The sequence below is a fragment of the Polyergus mexicanus genome, unplaced genomic scaffold, assembly GCF_030449975.1.
Source record: "Polyergus mexicanus isolate NDT 795.1 unplaced genomic scaffold, iyPolMexi1.0 SCAF_19, whole genome shotgun sequence".
Lineage (NCBI taxonomy): Eukaryota > Metazoa > Arthropoda > Insecta > Hymenoptera > Formicidae > Polyergus > Polyergus mexicanus.
In genome coordinates this window covers 4,293,790-4,319,653 of record NW_027223339.1, presented here as the reverse complement: position 1 = coordinate 4,319,653, position 25,864 = coordinate 4,293,790, and the positions used below count along the sequence as shown (strand labels likewise).

General features: G+C 34.9%; 3 protein-coding genes across 7 annotated transcripts in view; 1 reads left to right on the top strand and 2 right to left on the bottom strand.

Annotated features, from left to right (window-relative positions):
- The first annotated feature begins 447 nt into the window (after positions 1–447).
- Tpr2 (Tetratricopeptide repeat protein 2) lies at positions 448–6,136 on the top strand. Of its 2 annotated transcripts, none has more exons than XM_070311117.1 (12): positions 448–538; positions 762–961; positions 2,306–2,394; positions 2,535–2,659; positions 2,737–2,925; positions 3,001–3,119; positions 3,214–3,367; positions 3,439–3,603; positions 3,758–3,926; positions 4,409–4,555; positions 4,628–4,780; positions 4,887–6,136. In XM_070311117.1, the coding sequence occupies exons 2-12, from the start codon at positions 879–881 to the stop codon at positions 4,994–4,996; spliced, it is 1,503 nt and encodes a 500-aa protein (XP_070167218.1). In that variant the 5' UTR covers positions 448–538; positions 762–878; the 3' UTR covers positions 4,997–6,136. The 2 variants fall into 2 exon arrangements, with proteins under 2 accessions (XP_070167218.1, XP_070167217.1); XM_070311116.1 differs by having other exon boundaries at positions 501–591.
- Positions 5,614–25,864, bottom strand: part of Dsh (Segment polarity protein dishevelled) — a 32,667-nt gene continuing 12,416 nt past the window's right edge. For 2 of the 4 annotated variants that reach the window (XM_070311111.1, XM_070311114.1), the window contains exon 12: positions 5,614–6,098. The gene's annotated coding sequence lies outside the window, so the exon portion shown is untranslated. The remainder of the gene's footprint in view (positions 6,099–25,864) is intronic. The other 2 variants (XM_070311113.1, XM_070311112.1) reach the window with 2 other exon arrangements.
- LOC138941522 (uncharacterized) lies at positions 14,518–16,254 on the bottom strand. The gene has a single exon (XM_070311271.1). It carries the CDS (start codon positions 15,913–15,915, stop codon positions 14,518–14,520), a length of 1,398 nt encoding a protein of 465 aa, XP_070167372.1. The 5' UTR covers positions 15,916–16,254.

The window sequence follows — 25,864 nt, the reverse complement described above, 5'->3', positions numbered from 1 at the left end:
CGTGAGAAAAATCTCGCAGTAGCGCAAGCATCAGCAGGCATCAATAGCATATATTATATAATTTATATATATTGTAATAATTAAAGTACCGTTACACACCCCATGCGAAAGAACAATAGAAAATGAAAGAAATAATACATAACTCGGTTTTTAAATAATCTATCTTGACTATTCTTAAAAAAAGATAACAGCTATTTAATATATTATTAGCATAAATATTAACAAAAACAACAGAAAATTTATATAGGCTCTAAAAAGTGTCTTATATTGCATCTAAGCACGAGTCTGCCATGATTGGTCAGATGGAATAGTGACGTTTTCGCGCATGCGCAGAAGATTCTGCTCATGGGATATTTCTCATAATCTTTCATTACTGTTCCGATTGGTTCCAATCGAGAGCGTTCCAAAACTGAGCGTAAAATTCTCGCAAGAGAAGTGCAAGTTTAAATTATATTTATTTCTGAAGTGTTTAATTTTTTAACGAAATAGATAAGCATTCAACTTATATACAAATTTAACTTTTTTCCCTTTATATCCAGTACGTTTCAAAACTGAATTATTCTCGAGATGTAGTATAGAGATCAGATGGTGGTAATGCAATTCACGCATCACGTTCATTTACAAAATACTTGATAGAATGCGCAACTTACTATTCCGTATATCGTGACGGATTAGCAGAAAAAGAAATTGAGAACATGGAAAATACTTTTGCGTGCATTATTTATCGTGGTATTTTACATTTCTTATTTTTTGCTTAACAGAGTTGCAACGATAACGCAAAACACGGAAATCGGTGTGTCTTTTTGTGGTGCATATAGCATCATCCGATTATCATCGTCTACTCTTGTTTCACGTTTCACTTAGCAAAGAACACAGCTATGGCGTCATCAGATTTGGCCAACTCTTCGGTTACCCCTAATGCTACGACGAATGTTGAAAAGACAGCGGAAAATATTACAGAGTGAGTTATCTCTTAGAAAATAGGCTGTGATACATTATTCTTCAATATAATTGTGCACTTGCGGGACATAGATGTGAATAAAACAAAGCTTGATTATGAGCATTTCCTCCTAAAAAAATTGCTTTTGCATACGAAATTCTTTCTCTCTTTATTACCTACATTTAAATATAATAGAATTGGTATAGTATGTCTCCATGCTTTTTCACATGGTCATTCTATAGTATTAGATTTATAATTCATAAGACGGATATATATATATATGTGTATATATTATTTTCTACAAATTCAGTATTTTTATTTCAAGAATTTGCATTTTAAATTGTTAAATTAATAATCAACAATTGTATGTATATATATATATATATATATATATATATATATATATTCTTGAAATAAAAATGCTGAATTTCTAGAAATTTTTTCAAAAAGTCACGCAATTGATTTTTGAATAAAATTTTTGGAATCCTGTAAATTTTTTTATTTGATAATCACATTGTATTTATGTGTATTTCTTACTGGAAAGCTCCCAATAAATAAGTACATAATAATATAAATATACAAATAAGTACTATATCATAATATATATACACACATACATATTTTCTTGTATTTTTTTTTCATGAGAAAACATATTATACCATATAAGATACTTGTTGGGACAGTTGAATTAATATACAGCGTTCTTCATGTTAGTAATATTAATATTACAACTATTAATGTTGTATCTCATCTTAAATATATTATATTATATATATATATATATATACATATTATATTTTTTTTTATTTTTCAATATAAAATAAAGAAAGAAGATATTTTTAAGAAAAACATCACATTATTTTGTAATAATCAAAAAATATGGAGGAATTATGACTCTTAATTATTTAAACTTATGAAAAAAAAACTTATTTAACTTATCTCAAATATATTTATAAGTTTATGTTTTACATGTTTATATTTGAGTTTTTATTGTGTCGAGCAGTATTACTCTGTGTCACAGTTGGAATATTTCATATTCAGCACAGTATTAGGTCTTGGACACAATAAGCAGAATAAGGAATACGGAATTAAATATAAAGTATTGTAAGGAATTAATCCATATTAGACTATGCATTGAAGATTGAAATTTGATTAATGAAGAAATTTTAGTATTATTCTGTTATTTTGATTAAAATTAAATCCCCCCCAATCTTTAAACTTTATGCATGTAGTCTGATACAGGCTTAACTTTTTATTTTAGTTTTATATTCCTTATTATATGAGTTCTAATACTGTATCATCTGTATAACTTGCTGGACAACATCTATAACTTACTGTATGTACATTAAATATTTATATTTATAGCTTGGCAGAATCAAAAAAAGATGTAGCTAATCAGTATTATATTCAAAAACAATATAAAAAGGCATTGATTGGTTACAATGAAATTATTGGTAAATATTTTAAAATATTATATACTGTCTATTTTTTTAAACAATAAAGAATAATTTAATAAAATATAAAATGTAGTTATTTTAATAATTTTATAGCTATTATTTTTATAAATAATAATAATGATTGTAAAATATTTCAGCAATGTGTCCTAATGTATTGCGTTACTATAGCAATAGAGCAGCATGTTACATGATGCTTGGACAATATCGAGATGCATTAACAGATGCTAAAAAATGTATCGAATTAGAACCTACATATTCCAAAGTATGTTGATAATTTTATTCGCTGATTATTGTATTTATTGTATTATATGCTTACTTTCTGGCAATATTTATTTTTAGGCATACATAAGAATGATCAAATGTTATTTGATCATGGGTGAGGTTGTAGAAGTTGAAACTATATTAAAAAAACTTCTAGAGTTTGATCCTAATAATGAATCAATAGCTGCAGAACAAAGAGACTTAGCATATGTACAAAAATTTCTTAAAGATGCTGATGCTGCTTATAATGCTAAGGATTATCGCAAAGTAAAGAATTTATTGCATATTTTTTTATTAGCGATCCATTGAGATTACATAATTATTGAATTAAATCCTTTGTAGGTCGTATATTGTATGGATCGTTGTTGTGACATAAGCACATCTAGCACATGTTTTAAGCTAACCAAAGCAGAGTGTCTAGCTCTTTTAGGAAGATACCAAGAAGCTCAGGATATTGCAAAGTAAGTTGCTCTATTAAATTTAAAGTTGTAGTATAAAACATAATGTGTATAAGACATACATTCATAAATCTATATAAATTTTATCCTACCTCAGTGATACCTTACACATCGATAAGCAAAATGCTGATGCGATATATATTCGTGGAATGTGCTTATATTTCCAAGATGATATTGATAGAGCTTTTACACATTTTCAACAAGTACTGCGACTTGCACCAGACCATGCCAGGGCACTAGAAATATACAAGGTAGATAGAAAAAAATTTTCTGATTTATATTAAGTAGACACATTTTTCTCCATACATTTTTTAATTTTCAGAGAGCAAAATGTTTAAAAAAGAAAAAAGAAGAAGGCAATGCAGCATTTAAAAGGGAGCAATATCAAGAAGCATATAATCTTTATAACGAAGCACTAACTATTGATCCACACAATATTATGACTAATGCTAAATTACATTTCAACAAAGCAACAGTAGCAGCTAAGGTATTGCATTAAATATGCACTTTTAAAATTAATATATTTATATAAATATTATCTCTATATAGTACAATTATTTATATATGTGAATTTTCAAAAGCTGCAGTATTATGGTTCATGGACTATATGAAAAATTGATATTTATTTTATTTGTTTTTAGTTAGGGAGATTGAATGAGTCTGTAGCAGAATGTACTCATGCCCTAATACTTAATGAAAATTATTTGAAAGCTCTTCTCAAAAGAGCAACCATTTATATGGAAATTGAAGAATATGAAGACGCAGTCAAAGATCTCGAACAAGCATGTAAAATGGATAAGAATAATCGTGGTACGAATTTTATTTACTAATTATAATGTATATAATATTAGTAAAAATATTTATGGGAATAATGTGCATAGAAAATTAATGAACATAATGTCTACATATATATTGTTCTCCGTATGTAGTGTTTTAAAATTAAAGCATTGAATTCTAATGTTAAATTCTTTGGCCAATTCGAAATATTTTTCTTAGCAAAAGTGTGGAATGAAATCATTTGCTATTTCCAAGTTTTTGGATCATATCTCTAAGAATCTTAAATTAATATTCTGTTAAATTAAACTGAAATTATTAATTTAATAATATAGTTTTGCTATTCATTTAGTTTTCAAAAGTATAGTTTCCAAAAAGTTCTTTTTTAAGTTCTTATAATTCGAAAATTATTGATAGCTCAATATATTTCTGCTTTAAAAAAATTTATTTCAAGTTGATAAAAAATTTGTTATTAAAAGAATATTTAATTTTGAGGCACTGTTTTATAATTTTTGTAGAAACCAAACGATTACTTGCAAAAGCGAAACTACTGCTAAGAAAGTCCAAGAGGAAAGATTATTACAAAATTCTTGGTATTGATAAAAATGCATCAACTGAAGATATCAAAAAAGCATATAGGAAACGAGCTCTAGATCACCATCCAGGTAAAAAATAAAAATAACTGTTTGTTAGGTAACTAATTGTAATTATATGTTCTTATTATATTTATTTTATAGATCGTCATGCCAATGCCAGTGAAGGGGAAAAAAGAGAACAAGAAAAGAAATTTAAAGAAGTTGGAGAAGCTTATGGAATTCTCTCAGATCCCAAAAAACGATCTCGTTATGATCGTGGTCATGATCTAGATGATAATGAGAGCAGTTTTCAAGGTTAGTATTCTTATTTGCTAATATGTTAGTAATTATAATCTTGTATATTTTATGCTTTTTTATTATGTTATTTTGTATATTGTATAATACTTTTCTTTATTCTCAGATATGGATCCCAATGCTATGTTCCACTTCTTCTGTCAAGATGGAGGAGGTTTTCAATTTCAGTTTCAGGATGGCTTTCCTGGTGGTTTCCAATTTCAATTTCCAGGTTAACAATATTTCTCCAAAAGCATAATACATTACATCTCAATGTTGTGTATATGATATTTGAGTCTATTTTAGTAAATACTGCATCGAATTTTTTAAATATTTATAGCGACGATGCAATATGATGTATTTATTTGCGTTTCATAATCTTGAAACAGGCATACATTCGCGCAATTATATGCAGTTACATAAGTAATTTATTTAAGCATGACTATACTATTGTAAATATTACATTTACAATCCTGTTATATTATATAGGATAAATCTTCGTTATAATGCATTAATTAAGAATATTAAGGTTAACGTCAAAGTACAAGCAGGCAGTTTGGAGACCTGAAACATGCTCGTACCTGACGAAACCTTTATGAATTATATTTTTTAATTCAATCTTGGATAACTATTTGTTGTCTCATTAAATTCAAGATATTATTTAATATTTAATATATTGAAAAAGATGACAACTTTAACTTTTACTTATATTTTGGTATTAATTACCAGAACTGTGTTTAAAAGTTCGTAAAACCGAAGATTTACTATAATTTCACTAATTATTGAAAAATATGTTTGATGTACAGTCAAATCTCTTTCTTTTAGAATCGTTGAGATCGAGCGCGTTTTTTCCCTTTTTATTTTAGATTCTCATTTTAATTTCTATTTGTACTTGTAATATACAAAGGGATAAAGCTTAAAATTGACAGAAAATCTGTTCTCTGAAATAAAGAGATTTGGCTATATTAACAAAATTTAGTTTTTTCTTAATTTTATGCCTAGTTATAAATTCATTGCTACGACTCAGAGCAAAATGATTGTAAGAATATTGATTAAAATAATCCAAACTAAAATATTTGTATATTGGAAAATTCTTTGACTATATATATACCATACATGTACTGCTAGCATCTCTTACTTTTTCGATATATATAGATACCTATTTAATATAACCAGAGTATTGTTTCACTCGCTCCTGAGATAATGATAAGAATGAGCGAGACAATGACAATGTCTCATTGCTATATTGTCTTACTTGCATTCATATATTTGTCTTGCTCACTTTCAATGCTCATCTCGTTCGCTACAAGCTTGTTGCCGATAAGCGGCCGATGAGAAACTGAAAATTTGTAAAAGAGAGATAAATATATTATTAAACAATAAAAATATTATTGTTTTTATTATTTTTAAGTGATATATTTACACATATAAAAAAAATTACACACACATATACATATATACAAGGTGTAACAAAGCGCCCGTATCAGCAGTTTTTTGAGGAACCAACGCATTTTCCTGAAAAATGTTTCATGCAGAACTTGCAGAGCTCTAAGTGGCGCATTATATAATAATATTAGTATGATCTTGAATAGCACCGTCAAGGTCATAAAAATCACTTTGAATTTTTTAAATGGAACTCCCTATTTTTCATTACATATTCTTGTAGCCTAACCTCGAGATCTCTCCAAAACACTATAATAAAGTATTTTTTCATTAAGTACTTTTATTTTATATTTTAATCCGACATTTTGATATAAAAAATAAAATATTTCGTAAAATATTCAGTTTTCAATAATCTTACCGCACTTTTATGTACAAAATAATGAGACAAATCAATTAGTGCAAAAAGAAATGAATAATGGTTTAAAAAAATACATTGTAAATAATTGTCTTAAGGCTCCTGAGTAGTCACCGTGAAACTCCGAGTTGACGGTGGCGACATAGGAATAAAGATGCTGCGGTAGGAATAAGAACCCTGTTCAACGACTTATCATATAAGTGAACTGGAATTTATATGTAACTTTTGGCTGGATTTTTTATCTCTCTCACGCCTACTGCTCGCTGCTCCCCTCTTACCCCTCGCCCATTAGCAACTCATCACCGCATCGTAAATCGTAACTAAGGAGCGCATCACTTAAGCCTGCGGCACACGGTACGATTTTACGTACTAGATTGCATGCGAGACATTTTGCTAGCAATTATAATAATTATAATTTGCTATGCAACTTGAAATATTATGTGCTGCGTGTTGCTGCTCGTGCTAGCATGCTAGTTTTTGGTAATAGGTTCGGTGCTATATTTCACTATGGTTTTGTTGCTAACTGCAGACGATACTACGACAAAAACGCAAAAAATAAAAATAATAATAAATATAAAGACAAAAGTTATATATATATACATAAATAATTATGTATCTTATTTATAATTATGATGATATTAATTGAATATGTATAAAATTAAATTAAAATTAAGAGATTTTATAACCTAATAAAATTTAAAAAATTTTATTAATTATTCCACGATAAATATTCTGAATCGTATCTTGATTAGATAAGCAATCATTGGCTATTATCTAGAGGATTTTTAAAATTTTGAAGAATTTTGTTGAAATCTCTAGAAATCTTATAATTAAAATATTAACTCAACACGTAAGATAATCTGCACGTATGACGCCAAAACTAGTAACACTCTTACGATTGGAACACGTAGAATACTTCACTAAACAGCAGCAACGAATCAATTAACAAAATCAGTACGAAAAATCGTACCGTGTGCCGCAGGCTTTAGTCTTAAGAACGTGCGTATCACAAATGTGATAACGCAATACTTTGATAACTATAAAACATAAATATTTTAAATTGTTATAGAACGTACATATACGTAATTAATACTAAAATAATAATTATTTTTATTATTAATGCAAAATAAAATATTGAATAGAAAATTTTAATGAGAACCTTTACTACTAGAGTATTGTGCTATTATATTTATGATGCACACGTTCCTGCGACTAGCAGGGGAGGACGCGACTTTGAAATCACCGAATTGAAAAGGGCTTTTGTAGTGTAGTATTCTATTAGAAGAATACTTGAGCAAAGGGATAAAGCGCAATGCTCAGCCATTTCCAAAAAAATGATTTAAACAATTACAACAAGTAATTACGACAAGTATCATCCGAATAATTGTAACCGATCTGTAGAGAATGTTGATGTTAGTGATAATAAGGATGAATAAGTTTTGATACATTTGTTTGTAATTTTGTATTAAATTATAACTATGTTCAAATAGTGGCGTTTTATTTGCTTCATTTCATATCAAGTAGAATGCATAAAATAATAAGGTTGTAAATTTAACAAAAATTATGCCCAGTTTCGTGAATAAATTAAAAGAAAATTGCCTTCCGAAAGTGCAAATTAAAAAAAATTTAGTTAAATTAATTTTATTTTACATGAATAAATATTCGTTGTTAGATTGTATGAAAAAAGAATGAGAAAAAGAGTAGCAGGGACAAGAATTGAACCCGGGTGGGATGCGTGATAGCCATGCGCTTAATGCCCGAGCTACACCGCCTTTTCGCTAATTGATATAACGGAGCCAGATATAAGGAAAGCCATATTGTTTAAATCATTTTCTTGGAAATGGCTGAGCATTGCGCTTTATCCCTTTGCTCAAGTATTCTTCTAATAGAGTACTACACTACAAAAGCCTTTTTCAATTCGGTGATCCCAAAGTCGTGTCCTCCCCTGCTAGTCGCAGGAACGTGTGCATCATAAATATAATAGCACAATACTCTAGTAGTAAAGGTTCTCATTAAAATTTTCTATTGAATATTTTATTTTGAGTAGTATTACTAGGAGAGTTCTAACGCAGGTCCTCCGAGGGGTATGCGGGTCGAGGGGAAACCTTGCGTGCGAGGGGGCATGACGTCACGCGGGCGGAGGGGGATTTTGGTGCCGCGGGGGAATGACGTCACGCGGGTGAATGCCGATAAGGAACAATCATTCGTCCAAAGTCCTCCTTTTCCTTTACTTAATAAATATAGCATTTCTATTGATTTGTGATAAATGCTTGTATCTATATTTATCACATTTTTCTATGCTATTTGATAAATATTATTTGTCAGTATTAATGTTTGATTATTTAAAAAATATGACAGTATACATATATTATTATATTATATTTATATTATATTACAAACAAATAGTGTCTCGCAAGATTGCACGTGCGGCCGAATCGGCGCGGTGTATTACAAAGGCGGGTTATTATATTTATATTATATTATGAACAAATAGCGTCTCGCAAGATTGCATGTGCGACCGAATCGGCGCGGTGTCCTCTTCATTTCTTTTCTAGGAAGAGCCGTTTATCCGGGGGTCACAATATTTATAAATAATATTGTTACGTCCTGCCGATGGATGATAAAAACAAATCGTGCAATAAACAGACCGTAATTATATTTATCGGTAACCGTGAGAAAGATACAGGAAAATCGGTGATGAAACGACACCGGTCTCCTCGAGATAACAAAAAAGAAAAAAAAAGAAAAAAAAAGAGAGAGAGATAATAAAAGATTAGTGGAATTTTTTGGTGGAAAACTAAAAGATACCGACTATCTTATTTTCAAAAATATGATGTGGTGGGAGATTAATGCTCAGAAAATTTAGGAGAAGGGGCAACGATCAATGTTAAAAGAATTCTTAGAAACAACTTCCGAGGAAAGGAGTGGGGAGAATAAGAAATAAAAAACATTAAATACGTTTACACATTTTATTTATAAAAATATTTTTTTAACGTTGCAACCACCAGTTAAAGCGATGCGAAGAATTTATCAAACAGCTCGAGGAATCCAGTCGTATCAAGCGTCCGCGGCTCTCGATCGGAGTTCGGCAATCTTTGGTGGCCAGAATCACACGACTCGAGGGTGCGAGGACTCGATTAGAGAGACAATTTATATATAGTGGTGGTAATTACAGTGGTGATTGCAATACCGCGGAAAGACTCATTTGGCGGGAGATTGATACGGCGTTTGAGAGCCGTATATTGACTGGTGCGGTTATAAATTATAATCACATCGAGCCTCGTCAATTTCTCGAGGACGCCAAAGACATTGTGCTCGAACACGTGAAAAATGTGCTGAAAAAACACTTTAATGTGAAAGTGAACACTGTGTTCAATGGTGAATTCGTGTCGGGTGATAAACGGGCAAATAAAAGTGTAAATACGAGAAACTGTGAACTCTTTAGCACGTCCGATCTATACGAGTGGTACGAGCGACGCATCGTCGAGCCCACCCTTGCCTCGCTCGAAGAATTTCAAGAACGCGATAGCGGGTGGGCATTGTCGCGAATTCTTGATTTAATTATAAATATAAATAAATATAATCCAATGCGCGCGGGATGCCATATTAAATTACCGCGAGAAATAATAATGAAGAGAGCGGTAATAAACGTACAATCCAAAGACAATGCGTGTTTCGCGTGGGCGGTGGTCGCTGCTTTGTATCCAGCTGCACGAGACGTAGGTCGGGAGTCGTCGTATCCACATTATACGACAGTGCTAAATCTCCAGAACATTGAATTTCCGATGACATTGAGTCAAATTAAAAAATTTGAACTTTATAACGACATTTCGATAAATGTATACTGCATCGAGAAAGAGAAAGAGAATAACATTATCCCGATACGTCTGAGCGAGCAAAAGAAGGATAGACACGTCAACTTGTTGTATATACAAGATTCGCAAGACCTCGGACATTTCGCGTGGATCAAGAATTTATCCCGCCTCGTGAGCTCGCAACTGAGCAACCGTAATGGTCAAAAATATATCTGCGATCGGTACGTATATTTAATAAAAATGCGACATATATATATATATATACGATAGAAAAATTAATTATTTCTATTTTTTTACAGATGTTTACACTATTTTAGATCAGACGACAAATTGCAGTCGCACACTGTAGACTGCCGAGAGATGAACGAGTGCGCCATTCGAGTGGCCTTCACTTGGACACAGTACAATTGGACACGGTGCAAATGGACACGTTACAAATGGACACGAGATTGTGCACACGGTTCAATTGGACACAGTGCATTTGGACACAGTAATTTTGGATACAGTAGCTTTTGGACACATAAGAAAATACGCATCGTTTACTTGGACACCGCTCAATTGGACACTGTTCATTTGGACACCGTTCGTTTGGACACAGAAAGATGCGCACCGTTCATTTGGACACCGTTATTTGCCCACCGTTCGTTTGGACACCGTTCATTTGCCCACTGTTCGTTTGGACACCGTTCATTTGCCCACCGTTCGTTTGGACACCGTTCATTTGTACACAGAAACATGCGCACTGTTTGTTTGAATATGTAACAGATCGAGAGAAATAAAAATCATTTTGGGAAAATATAATCAGTATTCTTATAACACTTTATACTGGTAAATCTATGTAAAATATGAAATCGTGAAAAGGAGATACATTTGAAGGTTATAATATCTGTCAAAATAAAATATATTCATACTTATATATCTCTGATACTGATGTCATTAATTTTACATTGCTTTTAGCACTTTGTTTAGCCTTTCGCATATTTGGATGTCATGCATGGATACAGTGGGTTCCGCCCCCCCTGCGGGGGGGCTCCACTTCCGGAAGATATAACCTAACCCAAACCTATTTCTTATTTAAAACAAAAATTTGGTGTGGATTACGTCGTATAATTTAAATCAAATTTTGGTGTCCAAACGAACGGTGTCCAAACGAACGGTGGGCAAATGAACGGTGTCCAAACGAACGGTGGGCAAATGAACGGTGTCCAAACGAACAGTGGGCAAATGAACGGTGTCCAAACGAACGGTGGGCAAATGAACGGTGTCCAAACAAACGGTGGGCAAATAACGGTGTCCAAACGAACGGTGTCCAAATGAACGGTGCGCATCTTTCTGTGTCCAAACGAACGGTGTCCAAATGAACAGTGTCCAATTGAGCGGTGTCCAAATAAACGATGCGTATTTTCTTATGTGTCCAAAAGCTACTGTAACCAAAATTACTGTGTCCAAATGCACTGTGTCCAATTGAACCGTGTGCAAAATCTCGTGTCCATTTGTAACATGTCCATTTGCACCGTGTCCAATTATACTGTGTCCAAGTGCACCATTCCCGATCCGAGGACGTCTACGTACACGTTTCAACATCACCAAGTATTTAGCATAGGTTATTATGTACATTGTTCGTACGACGAATCATTATCCGCGTATCATTCTCGCCGTAGTACCGATTGCGTTTCGTGGTTCGTAGAAAAATTAAAAAATTTAGCGCAACGCGTAAAAACTATTTTAACCATGAATGTCCCCATGGTAAATTTAACGCGAGATGAGCGGGAAAAATTTCACAGCGTGACACACTGTCACATTTGCGAAAAACCGTTCGCGCAAGACGATACACGCGTACGCGATCATTGCCATCTTACCGGGCGGTATCGAGGTCCCGCGCATTCAAACTGCAATTTAAATTATAAAGACTCTTTTTGCATTCCCATAGTATTTCACAATTTATCCGGTTACGATTCACATTTTATCATCAAAGAAATAGCTATCGCGTTCGAAGGCTCGATCGACGTACTACCGATAACAAAAGAAAAGTATATTTCATTCACGAAACATGTTAAAGTTAAAGATACCGTTGAAAAATCAGATTGGCGAAGCGATATAAAGTTACGATTCATCGATTCATACAAATTTCTCAGTACTAGTCTCGAAAAATTGGCATCGTTTTTAAATAATGATAAACTTCAAATTTTAAAGTTTCGTCGTCGTTTCGTTGTCGTTCGTTGGCGTTTTGTTGGCGTTTCGTTAGCGTTCGTTGATGTTTCGTTGATGTTTGTTGACGTTTCGTCGTCGTTCGTTGGCGTTTCTAATCTAGCGATATTCGCATGCCGAAGCTCGTTTATCAGAGTCTGTAACGCACGCACGTCTTTCTCGAACGCAGCAAGCTTCTCGTCTGACTCTTTCAGTTGATTTCTCAACGTTTCAACGCAATGATCCACGTACAGTTTGTTGACGACGTCGATATCAGCCACAGGTTGCGTTACACGACGAATCTTGCGCGACCTCGCGTCAAAGTCCGTAACAGTGCGACACAGAGCGTTATCGCGCGCGAAACGTCAACGAAACGACGACGAAACGCCAACGAAACGCTAACAAACGACAACGAAACGTCAACGAACAACAATGGACAGCAACAAACGGATCAAGAACGACTACGAACGGCTGACGAATGACAGCGGACGACAACGAACGGTTATTGGACGGTTATCTAACAGCTCAGGAACGGGTCAGGAACGGCTACGAACGAATCAGGAACGACTACCAGACGGGTCAGGAACGGCTACGAACGGCTATCGAACGGCAACGAATGGTAGCGGATGATAAAGAACGACTATTGAATGACAATAAACGGAAATAAACGACTATTAAATGGTTAAAAAAAAGGTTAAAGATATAAATCATAATGTAATTTCTTTGCACATATTATTACGCGCCGACTAGCCGTACCACTAAAAACATGACATCGTTAAAATCCAACGGACGTAAAAATATCGAGAAGCTACGACTCGTCGAGGAACTGCATGCTTCGGCGAGAAGAAATTTTCCCCGAAGACGCGTCATAGTGCGGGGTTACGATGACCTGTGGCAAGCTGACATCGTCGAGATGCGTCCGTACTCTCGTTTCAACAAAGGTTACCACTACATACTCACCGTCATCGATGTGCTGAGCAAGTACGCGTGGGCTGTACCGCTCAAGAGTAAAGGCGGAAGTGAGACGGCTGATGCTATCGCTGAGATAATTCGAGATAGTAAGAGATGCCCGAAAAACATGCAAACCGATATGGGAAAAGAATTTTACAACATCGACGTACAACGTCTCATAAGAAAACACGACATCAATCATTATTCCACGTATTCGGTGTTGAAGGCATCGGTTGTCGAACGATTTAATCGCACGTAAAGAATGACATGTGGAAAATGTTTACGCTGAACGGAACTTACAAGTGGGTTGACGCGTTGCCGCGACTCGTGTTGGATTACAACGCGCGCAAGCATCGCACTATCGGTATGAGACCTATCGATGTTACCCCCGCGATAGCCGATAAACTTTTAAATACAGTATACAGCAACGTAAAGATTGCGGCACCAGCAAGATTTAAAGTAGGTAACCCGGTACGCGTTAGCAAATATAAGACGATCTTCGAGAAGGGTTACACACCAAATTGGACCACCGAGGTGTTTAAGATTATTAAAGTGCAGCGTACTAATCCCGTAACCTATCTACTCGAGGACTATCGCGGAAAATCTATTGCTGGAGCATTCTACGAATACGAGTTGCATCGCGCGACTTATCCGGACGTGTATCTCGTGGAGAAAGTACTGCGCAGGAAAGGTGACGAGGTTTACGTGAAATGGCTGGGATTCGATGGATCGCACAACTCTTGGATACACAAGGACAATGTGATTTAATTCATACAAATTGTATTTTATTTTAAACATATAAAAATATGAAATACATATAAAGTATCTGAAATATGTAAAATATATACAGCATATAAAATATATGTAAGATATATTCAGCATGTAAAATATAAAATATAAAAGAAAGATAGAATTATATTTATTTTGTTTTCCCGACACACACACACACACACACACACGCACGCACGCACGCACGCACGCACGCACGCACGCACATATACATTATATTATAAGGGTATTCGGAAATGTCCCCACGGTAGCGTGTCGGTCGAATCAGGTACGATATATCGCTTGTCGTCGTACGGACTCAGAGCAATTTTTGTCTCGCTGATTGTATACACTTCGTGCAATTTGGATCTTATGCAAGACTGTCGTCGAGTCATCTCAATTTCATCGCGCAAACACCGCGTGTAATCGTCGAACGTTATCGTTCTCGCTACGACGTTACTCTTGACGCCTTTAACCTTTTTTGTATCTTTTTTATTATCTACTCGCAATGCATACATTTTTGCTCTAAGCCCGACAAATTCAGTCATGATCGCACCATTATTTTCGTCCTTCATCAAACCCGGCACTTTCTTGTTCTCGAGCGGTATACCGTACGCATTGTTAACTGGATAATCGCTCGTGTCGAATTTAGCAATATCGCGTTTCATGTTCTTGTACACATCCTCGCACTCGATGTGATAAATTAAACTATCTGTATCGGTGTACATTATTTTACATTTCTCTCGATATAACGGTACCATGTATTCGTGATGAAATTCATACAAACACGTTTTAGAAATGTCGAGGATGCACATGCCGACGTAGATCGGTTTATTGAATTTTATCTCGAATTTGCGCAATTCGACAGCGATCAAATTTTCCGAAAAGACGCTCCTGCTGTGAAAATTTGGTGTCGCGATCATCACCTCCGCGCCATATCGTCCGTCCCACTTTGTTAATAATTTTACATCGACGTGATTGCGCACGTTTTCCATAGTTTTACCGAATACCGCGTTGTTCATTAACTTGTACAGATTTTTCTCGAAATCGTTTGTCGCGCGCGTTCTAAACCGGGTGTTGAGTTCGATGTAATCGCGGAGCCATGCGGATTGAACGAATTGCAATACGCGATGTATCTTTGCGACGCGAAGGCCGTGACGCGTGCATTGTTGCAGGTTGCGATAGTGTATGACATAACGCTTCTTATCGTATAAGGTTGCGAGGAGTTTGTCTTGCCGTTTGCTGGGCGGCTTATCGCGCGTCGGACAGAACGGTAGGTCAGCGTGCGCATCGTAAAGATGTTGCGGATACTCTAGATCTAGATCAACCTCGAGAATATAACCTGTGGGCGAATCCGAAGCGATTGCGCTAACGTCAAAGTCAGAGATATCGTCGACCCATCGAAATTCGGCATAGGGCAGCGGTTGACACATCGCCCAACCGTATAAGTTGTTTACATCGAAATACATCATGTACGATGACGGTTTCGATGGATCGTAAGACGGCGTGTACTTGTTATTGGCTCGCGCGTATCTGCCGGAACATTGACTCAGGCCACCGCGTATTCCCCGTTCGACAAACATAACCATATCGATATCAGTAAGTAATTCGAACGTAATATTCGTATGTTTTAACATGGCGTCCCACGTGTATCCGGGAAGAGTATAATAATACGCGGGGTCGAGCCTATAACTCTCGATACATTTGTCGCGGAAATTTTCAAAAATATCTGCTAATAACAAGACATCCGTTTTTAAATACAGATCGCTGTATTCGCCCAAGGTTCGTAGGGAGAACCGCCTCCAGACGTTTTCGGCGTGCGCGTAATCGCTCTCGGATACGGTGTCACCGGTCAAAGAACTGTAAAATGATTGGCGCGGTGGTAAATATGTATCGTGCAACCTATCGACACAGTCAATGTATTCGTATGGGAAAATACCTTTTCGCGTCAATAAATTGAACTCTTCAATTGATAAATTTTGAAATTCCGATTTAAAAATTTGAAGTTTATCATTATTTAAAAACGATGCCAATTTTTCGAGACTAGTACTGAGAAATTTGTATGAATCGATGAATCGTAACTTTATATCGCTTCGCCAATCTGATTTTTCAACGGTATCTTTAACTTTAACATGTTTCGTGAATGAAATATACTTTTCTTTTGTTATCGGTAGTACGTCGATCGAGCCTTCGAACGCGATAGCTATTTCTTTGATGATAAAATGTGAATCGTAACCGGATAAATTGTGAAATACTATGGGAATGCAAAAAGAGTCTTTATAATTTAAATTGCAGTTTGAATGCGCGGGACCTCGATACCGCCCGGTAAGATGGCAATGATCGCGTACGCGTGTATCGTCTTGCGCGAACGGTTTTTCGCAAATGTGACAGTGTGTCACGCTGTGAAATTTTTCCCGCTCATCTCGCGTTAAATTTACCATGGGGACATTCATGGTTAAAATAGTTTTTACGCGTTGCGCTAAATTTTTTAATTTTTCTACGAACCACGAAACGCAATCGGTACTACGGCGAGAATGATACGCGGATAATGATTCGTCGTACGAACAATGTACATAATAACCTATGCTAAATACTTGGTGATGTTGAAACGTGTACGTAGACGTCCTCGGATCGGGAATGGTGCACTTGGACACAGTATAATTGGACACGGTGCAAATGGACATGTTACAAATGGACACGAGATTTTGCACACGGTTCAATTGGACACAGTGCATTTGGACACAGTAATTTTGGTTACAGTAGCTTTTGGACACATAAGAAAATACGCATCGTTTATTTGGACACCGCTCAATTGGACACTGTTCATTTGGACACCGTTCGTTTGGACACAGAAAGATGCGCACCGTTCATTTGGACACCGTTCGTTTGGACACCGTTATTTGCCCACCGTTTGTTTGGACACCGTTCATTTGCCCACCGTTCGTTTGGACACCGTTCATTTGCCCACTGTTCGTTTGGACACCGTTCATTTGCCCACCGTTCGTTTGGACACCGTTCATTTGCCCACCGTTCGTTTGGACACCGTTCGTTTGGACACCAAAATTTGATTTAAATTATACGACGTAATCCACACCAAATTTTTGTTTTAAATAAGAAATAGGTTTGGGTTAGGTTATATCTTCCGGAAGTGGAGCCCCCCCGCAGGGGGGGCGGAACCCACTGTATCCATGCATGACATCCAAATATGCGAAAGGCTAAACAAAGTGCTAAAAGCAATGTAAAATTAATGACATCAGTATCAGAGATATATAAGTATGAATATATTTTATTTTGACAGATATTATAACCTTCAAATGTATCTCCTTTTCACGATTTCATATTTTACATAGATTTACCAGTATAAAGTGTTATAAGAATACTGATTATATTTTCCCAAAATGATTTTTATTTCTCTCGATCTGTTACATATTCAAACAAACAGTGCGCATGTTTCTGTGTACAAATGAACGGTGTCCAAACGAACGGTGGGCAAATGAACGGTGTCCAAACGAACAGTGGGCAAATGAACGGTGTCCAAACGAACGGTGGGCAAATAACGGTGTCCAAATGAACGGTGCGCATCTTTCTGTGTCCAAACGAACGGTGTCCAAATGAACAGTGTCCAATTGAGCGGTGTCCAAGTAAACGATGCGTATTTTCTTATGTGTCCAAAAGCTACTGTATCCAAAATTACTGTGTCCAAATGCACTGTGTCCAATTGAACCGTGTGCACAATCTCGTGTCCATTTGTAACGTGTCCATTTGCACCGTGTCCAATTGTACTGTGTCCAAGTGAAGGCCACTCGAATGGCGCACTCGTTCATCTCTCGGCAGTCTACAGTGTGCGACTGCAATTTGTCGTCTGATCTAAAATAGTGTAAACATCTGTAAAAAAATAGAAATAATTAATTTTTCTATCGTATATATATATATATATGTCGCATTTTTATTAAATATACGTACCGATCGCAGATATATTTTTGACCATTACGGTTGCTCAGTTGCGAGCTCACGAGGCGGGATAAATTCTTGATCCACGCGAAATGTCCGAGGTCTTGCGAATCTTGTATATACAACAAGTTGACGTGTCTATCCTTCTTTTGCTCGCTCAGACGTATCGGGATAATGTTATTCTCTTTCTCTTTCTCGATGCAGTATACATTTATCGAAATGTCGTTATAAAGTTCAAATTTTTTAATTTGACTCAATGTCATCGGAAATTCAATGTTCTGGAGATTTAGCACTGTCGTATAATGTGGATACGACGACTCCCGACCTACGTCTCGTGCAGCTGGATACAAAGCAGCGACCACCGCCCACGCGAAACACGCATTGTCTTTGGATTGTACGTTTATTACCGCTCTCTTCATTATTATTTCTCGCGGTAATTTAATATGGCATCCCGCGCGCATTGGATTATATTTATTTATATTTATAATTAAATCAAGAATTCGCGACAATGCCCACCCGCTATCGCGTTCTTGAAATTCTTCGAGCGAGGCAAGGGTGGGCTCGACGATGCGTCGCTCGTACCACTCGTATAGATCGGACGTGCTAAAGAGTTCACAGTTTCTCGTATTTACACTTTTATTTGCCCGTTTATCACCCGACACGAATTCACCATTGAACACAGTGTTCACTTTCACATTAAAGTGTTTTTTCAGCACATTTTTCACGTGTTCGAGCACAATGTCTTTGGCGTCCTCGAGAAATTGACGAGGCTCGATGTGATTATAATTTATAACCGCACCAGTCAATATACGGCTCTCAAACGCCGTATCAATCTCCCGCCAAATGAGTCTTTCCGCGGTATTGCAATCACCACTGTAATTACCACCACTATATATAAATTGTCTCTCTAATCGAGTCCTCGCACCCTCGAGTCGTGTGATTCTGGCCACCAAAGATTGCCGAACTCCGATCGAGAGCCGCGGACGCTTGATACGACTGGATTCCTCGAGCTGTTTGATAAATTCTTCGCATCGCTTTAACTGGTGGTTGCAACGTTAAAAAAATATTTTTATAAATAAAATGTGTAAACGTATTTAATGTTTTTTATTTCTTATTCTCCCCACTCCTTTCCTCGGAAGTTGTTTCTAAGAATTCTTTTAACATTGATCGTTGCCCCTTCTCCTAAATTTTCTGAGCATTAATCTCCCACCACATCATATTTTTGAAAATAAGATAGTCGGTATCTTTTAGTTTTCCACCAAAAAATTCCACTAATCTTTTATTATCTCTCTCTCTTTTTTTTTCTTTTTTTTTCTTTTTTGTTATCTCGAGGAGACCGGTGTCGTTTCATCACCGATTTTCCTGTATCTTTCTCACGGTTACCGATAAATATAATTACGGTCTGTTTATTGCACGATTTGTTTTTATCATCCATCGGCAGGACGTAACAATATTATTTATAAATATTGTGACCCCCGGATAAACGGCTCTTCCTAGAAAAGAAATGAAGAGGACACCGCGCCGATTCGGTCGCACATGCAATCTTGCGAGACGCTATTTGTTCATAATATAATATAAATATAATAACCCGCCTTTGTAATACACCGCGCCGATTCGGCCGCACGTGCAATCTTGCGAGACACTATTTGTTTGTAATATAATATAAATATAATATAATAATATATGTATACTGTCATATTTTTTAAATAATCAAACATTAATACTGACAAATAATATTTATCAAATAGCATAGAAAAATGTGATAAATATAGATACAAGCATTTATCACAAATCAATAGAAATGCTATATTTATTAAGTAAAGGAAAAGGAGGACTTTGGACGAATGATTGTTCCTTATCGGCATTCACCCGCGTGACGTCATTCCCCCGCGGCACCAAAATCCCCCTCCGCCCGCGTGACGTCATGCCCCCTCGCACGCAAGGTTTCCCCTCGACCCGCATACCCCTCGGAGGACCTGCGTTAGAACTCTCCTAGTAATACTACTCAAAATAAAATATTCAATAGAAAATTTTAATGAGAACCTTTACTACTAGAGTATTGTGCTATTATATTTATGATGCACACGTTCCTGCGACTAGCAGGGGAGGACACGACTTTGGGATCACCGAATTGAAAAAGGCTTTTGTAGTGTAGTACTCTATTAGAAGAATACTTGAGCAAAGGGATAAAGCGCAATGCTCAGCCATTTCCAAGAAAATGATTTAAACAATATGGCTTTCCTTATATCTGGCTCCGTTATATCAATTAGCGAAAAGGCGGTGTAGCTCGGGCATTAAGCGCATGGCTATCACGCATCCCACCCGGGTTCAATTCTTGTCCCTGCTACTCTTTTTCTCATTCTTTTTTCATACAATCTAACAACGAATATTTATTCATGTAAAATAAAATTAATTTAACTAAATTTTTTTTAATTTGCACTTTCGGAAGGCAATTTTCTTTTAATTTATTCACGAAACTGGGCATAATTTTTGTTAAATTTACAACCTTATTATTTTATGCATTCTACTTGATATGAAATGAAGCAAATAAAACGCCACTATTTGAACATAGTTATAATTTAATACAAAATTACAAACAAATGTATCAAAACTTATTCATCCTTATTATCACTAACATCAACATTCTCTACAGATCGGTTACAATTATTCGGATGATACTTGTCGTAATTACTTGTTGTAATTGTTTAAATCATTTTTTTGGAAATGGCTGAGCATTGCGCTTTATCCCTTTGCTCAAGTATTCTTCTAATAGAATACTACACTACAAAAGCCCTTTTCAATTCGGTGATTTCAAAGTCGCGTCCTCCCCTGCTAGTCGCAGGAACGTGTGCATCATAAATATAATAGCACAATACTCTAGTAGTAAAGGTTCTCATTAAAATTTTCTATTCAATATTTTATTTTGCATTAATAATAAAAATAATTATTATTTTAGTATTAATTACGTATATGTACGTTCTATAACAATTTAAAATATTTATGTTTTATAGTTATCAAAGTATTGCGTTATCACATTTGTGATACGCACGTTCTTAAGACTAAAGCCTGCGGCACACGGTACGATTTTTCGTACTGATTTTGTTAATTGATTCGTTGCTGCTGTTTAGTGAAGTATTCTACGTGTTCCAATCGTAAGAGTGTTACTAGTTTTGGCGTCATACGTGCAGATTATCTTACGTGTTGAGTTAATATTTTAATTATAAGATTTCTAGAGATTTCAACAAAATTCTTCAAAATTTTAAAAATCCTCTAGATAATAGCCAATGATTGCTTATCTAATCAAGATACGATTCAAAATATTTATCGTGGAATAATTAATAAAATTTTTTAAATTTTATTAGGTTATAAAATCTCTTAATTTTAATTTAATTTTATACATATTCAATTAATATCATCATAATTATAAATAAGATACATAATTATTTATGTATATATATATAACTTTTGTCTTTATATTTATTATTATTTTTATTTTTTGCGTTTTTGTCGTAGTATCGTCTGCAGTTAGCAACAAAACCATAGTGAAATATAGCACCGAACCTATTACCAAAAACTAGCATGCTAGCACGAGCAGCAACACGCAGCACATAATATTTCAAGTTGCATAGCAAATTATAATTATTATAATTGCTAGCAAAATGTCTCGCATGCAATCTAGTACGTAAAATCGTACCGTGTGCCGCAGGCTTAAGTGATGCGCTCCTTAGTTACGATTTACGATGCGGTGATGAGTTGCTAATGGGCGAGGGGTAAGAGGGGAGCAGCGAGCAGTAGGCGTGAGAGAGATAAAAAATCCAGCCGAAAGTTACATATAAATTCCAGTTCACTTATATGATAAGTCGTTGGACAGAGTTTTTATTCCTACCGCAGCATCTTTATTCCTATGTCGCCACCGTCAACTCAGAGTTTCACGGCGACTACTCAGGAGTCTTAAAATATCTTTTTATTTAAAAATTGCACGCAAGAATTCTCAGCGTGTCATTTCTCGCTTCTGACGTCATCATTCCAATATGACCGCGGCGACTACTCAGGAGCCTTAACACTGCCATGTAAAAGTATCTTTATGACTCTTGCAAATCAGCGTGATGACGCAACATGTGATATCCAATGAGAGCTTTATTTTTTCCGAAAAGCAAAGCTCTCATTGGATATCGCGCGTCGCATCATCGCCGCTGGTCTGCGACAGCCATTACACGACGAAGGCACGCGCAGGATCAGCGCACATGGTTTTATAATCGTAGTAAATAAATAAAATATTTTAGTTGTATTCTCACGAAAATTGCCGATGAAGGAGCCCTTTGTATATTATAAATATGCAAAATATTGTAACTATCAAAAAATTTTATTGCAATATTTTGAAGACAAAGAATAAATATTTATATTAATATTTATATAAATTTATATTAATATTTATATAAATTTTAATATGTGCTCACGTCATAATTACGTGTACTTATGTCATAATATATTTAAACATTCACATTTATGATGAAGAAGTTTATATTACTGATTAGCTCTCGATCATATCGATTATACCGATATACTACTAGCGATGATAAAGATTTATCATCGTATTCAGAAAGCTTGTCATGATGTTCGAAATAGTATCATCAAGAATAAAATCTCATGCAAAAATTATCTTTATTAATTAAAATTGGAGAGACAATAAAAATATATGGTTGCGTCTCACAAGATTGTACAATATTTACAATATTTACAATATTTACAATATTGTAAATTCATTATTCTGTTGCGATTGAGATAAATATATAACGTAATCCTCAACTGCTCCCCTTTTATTAAAATTAATAGTTTTTGAAATATTTACAAAAAACATAAAATTTATCATTTTCACTCAAAAACATATTTCCAATAGTTTTTTGCAACTATATCCAGCATGAAACGATACCTCTTTAATTGCTCCATATTGCTCCATCATTATTTTCATAATTTATTGCATTTTTTATCGAAAATTAACAAATTAATCATTTTCCAAGCGACGCCGTCACCACCTATCGGAACTATATGGCTCAGCAGTAAACGGCGAGAATATTCAAAAATAATATAACAGCTCGATTGTTTATCTCGAAGAGTTTAATCAACGTTTCTTATTGATTTTTTGGTAGAATAATTGCACCTCGCTTGCTCTATTATGATATTTGCAATCGCTCCACTTGTATAATTAATATTTTTATGATATAAATATTAGCAAAAAAACCATTTTCTTGTAAAAACATATTTTCCGTAGTCTATTGCAAATATATCCAATATAAAACAATTGCTTCTTAAGTATCAGACTGCGCATTGAAGATTGAGATTCAAGATTTAAGATTGAAATTTGACCAATCATAACAAAGAAATTTTAATCCTTTTTGTTCTGATTAGTCAAATTCTAATCTTTAATCTTCAATCTTTCATTTTCAATGCGTAGTCTGATACGGGCTTTAAGTGTGGTCTTGACTCATCATTATGGCCGTATCAGATTATTCATTGAAAATTGAAGATTGAAGATCAAAGATTGAAATTTGGCTAATCAGAACAAAAGGGATTAAAATTTCTTTGTCCTGATTGGTCAAATTTTAATCTTGAATCTCAATCTTCAATGCATAGTTTGATACGGGCTTTAGGCGTTGTTCGTTGCTGTCCTTAGACAGAACCAAACATGTTTCAACACGTTAAGGCCATTGCATATTCAAAAATTTTAGTCGTAATCGTAAGGCCGCAAGCAAATCGACCAATCACAATCAAGTATTCTAAAATGTAATAAGAATAATGTTTGAACTGTAATTGATCGATTTGCTTACGGCTTTACAATTATGACTAAAACTTTTTTACGTGCAATGGTTTTAAAGCGGCGTCTACAATAGAGATTTTAAACCCTAAGTCTTAAGAAATTGACTAATCAAGTATTCTTTTCATACTTGACTGTGATTGGTCAATTTCTTAAGGCTTAGGGCTTAAAATCTCTATTGTAGACGCCGCATTAGTCCGTAGTAGACTATGGATTGAAAATTAAAGATTAAAGATTGGAATTTGACTAATTAGACTAAAAGGAACTAAAATTTCTTTGTCTTGATTGTCAAATTTCAATCTTCAATCTACGATCTCAATCTTCAATGTGTAGTCTGATTCGAGCTTTAAGACTGATATTATATTCATACGATAAAATGTTTGTGTGTCGGATATATCAATTGGCAATCAGATGGAGAATTCTTAGAATCTCGATAGAGACTTTAGAAATTCTCTATTCGATAGCCAATCGCTACGTCCGATAAATTTAATGTTAATTATTTTAAAAGAGTACGCAGTATGATATCAAAAACTATATGCATTGCTCAAGAAGGACCAGCAAATGCTTTAAGTCCGTATCAGACTTATGCATTGAGATTGAAATTTAACCATTCAGGATAAAAGGAACTAAAATTTCCTTGTCCTGATTGATCAAATTTCAATCTCAATGCATAAATCTAATACGAGCTTAAGGCATTTACGGGCATAACGATGAGCCAAGACACCGACGAGATACATACTATTAAAGACCGTCAGTCCTGGGTAAATTTTTGTGACCGTCAAGTGGGCCTGGTGGGCCCAGAGGTAATTGAAGAATGTTGATATTAACGGCCGTTTGATTGAATCGAAGATAATTACACAAATTATTTAATTCATAGGGTTATTTTATATCACCCCAGTTATTATTTTATTATCGAAAACACCGACGAGATATTATTACAGACCGATGGTCTTATAGGATTTAGCATCCCAGTAAGCAATTTGATAACAAATTGTTGCCAAATTGGCATCAAATTCGCTCAAAACTTGGTAACAAATCCAGTGCCATCTGTGTCCGCATTAAGCTTGTGTTTTGGTGACAAAGCTTGTTGACATAACCTGACAGCAAATTGACGGCAAAAACCGAGCAAAGCTTGACATGATTTGACGCCAAATTGATGGCAAAAATCGACCAAGATCTGCGCAAGACAATCTGATAGCAGATTGTCAGCAAAAACCGAACAAATTCTGCAACTTTTGGCCATTCATATAAAAGTATATATTTAAATAGATTTAAAGCCTTAACCCTAAGTAACAAAATGATGATAAGTTTTGATCATAAAATGATCATTAGATAATTAGACATTATATAAAATCATATATTAATATGTTAAAACATATAGGTAAATTCAAATAACTTAATTTATAAAATTAAAGATCTTTTTGGACAGAAATTGTTTGAATAAGTGAAAATCGAACAATTATCTGTCCAATTTGCAAAAAATCAATTCAATATCTGAATTTCCTGTATAAGAATTGTGTCAAAAATTGAACTGATAAAAATATATATATTATAATATTATTAGTATTTTGTAGGCTTTATATACACTCATGACAAGAATTTGAATACGGGTATAGATAATGAATAACGCGCCACATAGCGATAAGCGACTGAACTATTTTATAATACTTTGTAATAAGCTGCAGATTTTGTTCGGTTTTTGCTGCCAATTTGCCATCAAATTGCGCACTCTAGATCCTGCTCAGTTTTTGCCGACAATCTGATGTCAGTCATGTCAGCAAGCTTTGCTCGGTTTCTGCCGCCAATTTGCTGTGTAGTTATGT

What these genes read in the sequence shown, in the direction of transcription:
- LOC138941522 (XM_070311271.1), bottom strand. Translation starts at nt 15,915, where the DNA reads ATGTTAAAACATACGAATATTACGTTCGAATTACTTACTGATATCGAT.
- Tpr2 (XM_070311117.1), top strand. Translation starts at nt 879, where the DNA reads ATGGCGTCATCAGATTTGGCCAACTCTTCGGTTACCCCTAATGCTACG. An exon ending in TGGTTACAATGAAATTATTG is followed by an intron (nt 2,395 to 2,534) that starts GTAAATATTTTA and finishes AAAATATTTCAG; the next exon opens with CAATGTGTCCTAATGTATTG. An exon ending in TAGAACCTACATATTCCAAA is followed by an intron (nt 2,660 to 2,736) that starts GTATGTTGATAA and finishes ATTTATTTTTAG; the next exon opens with GCATACATAAGAATGATCAA.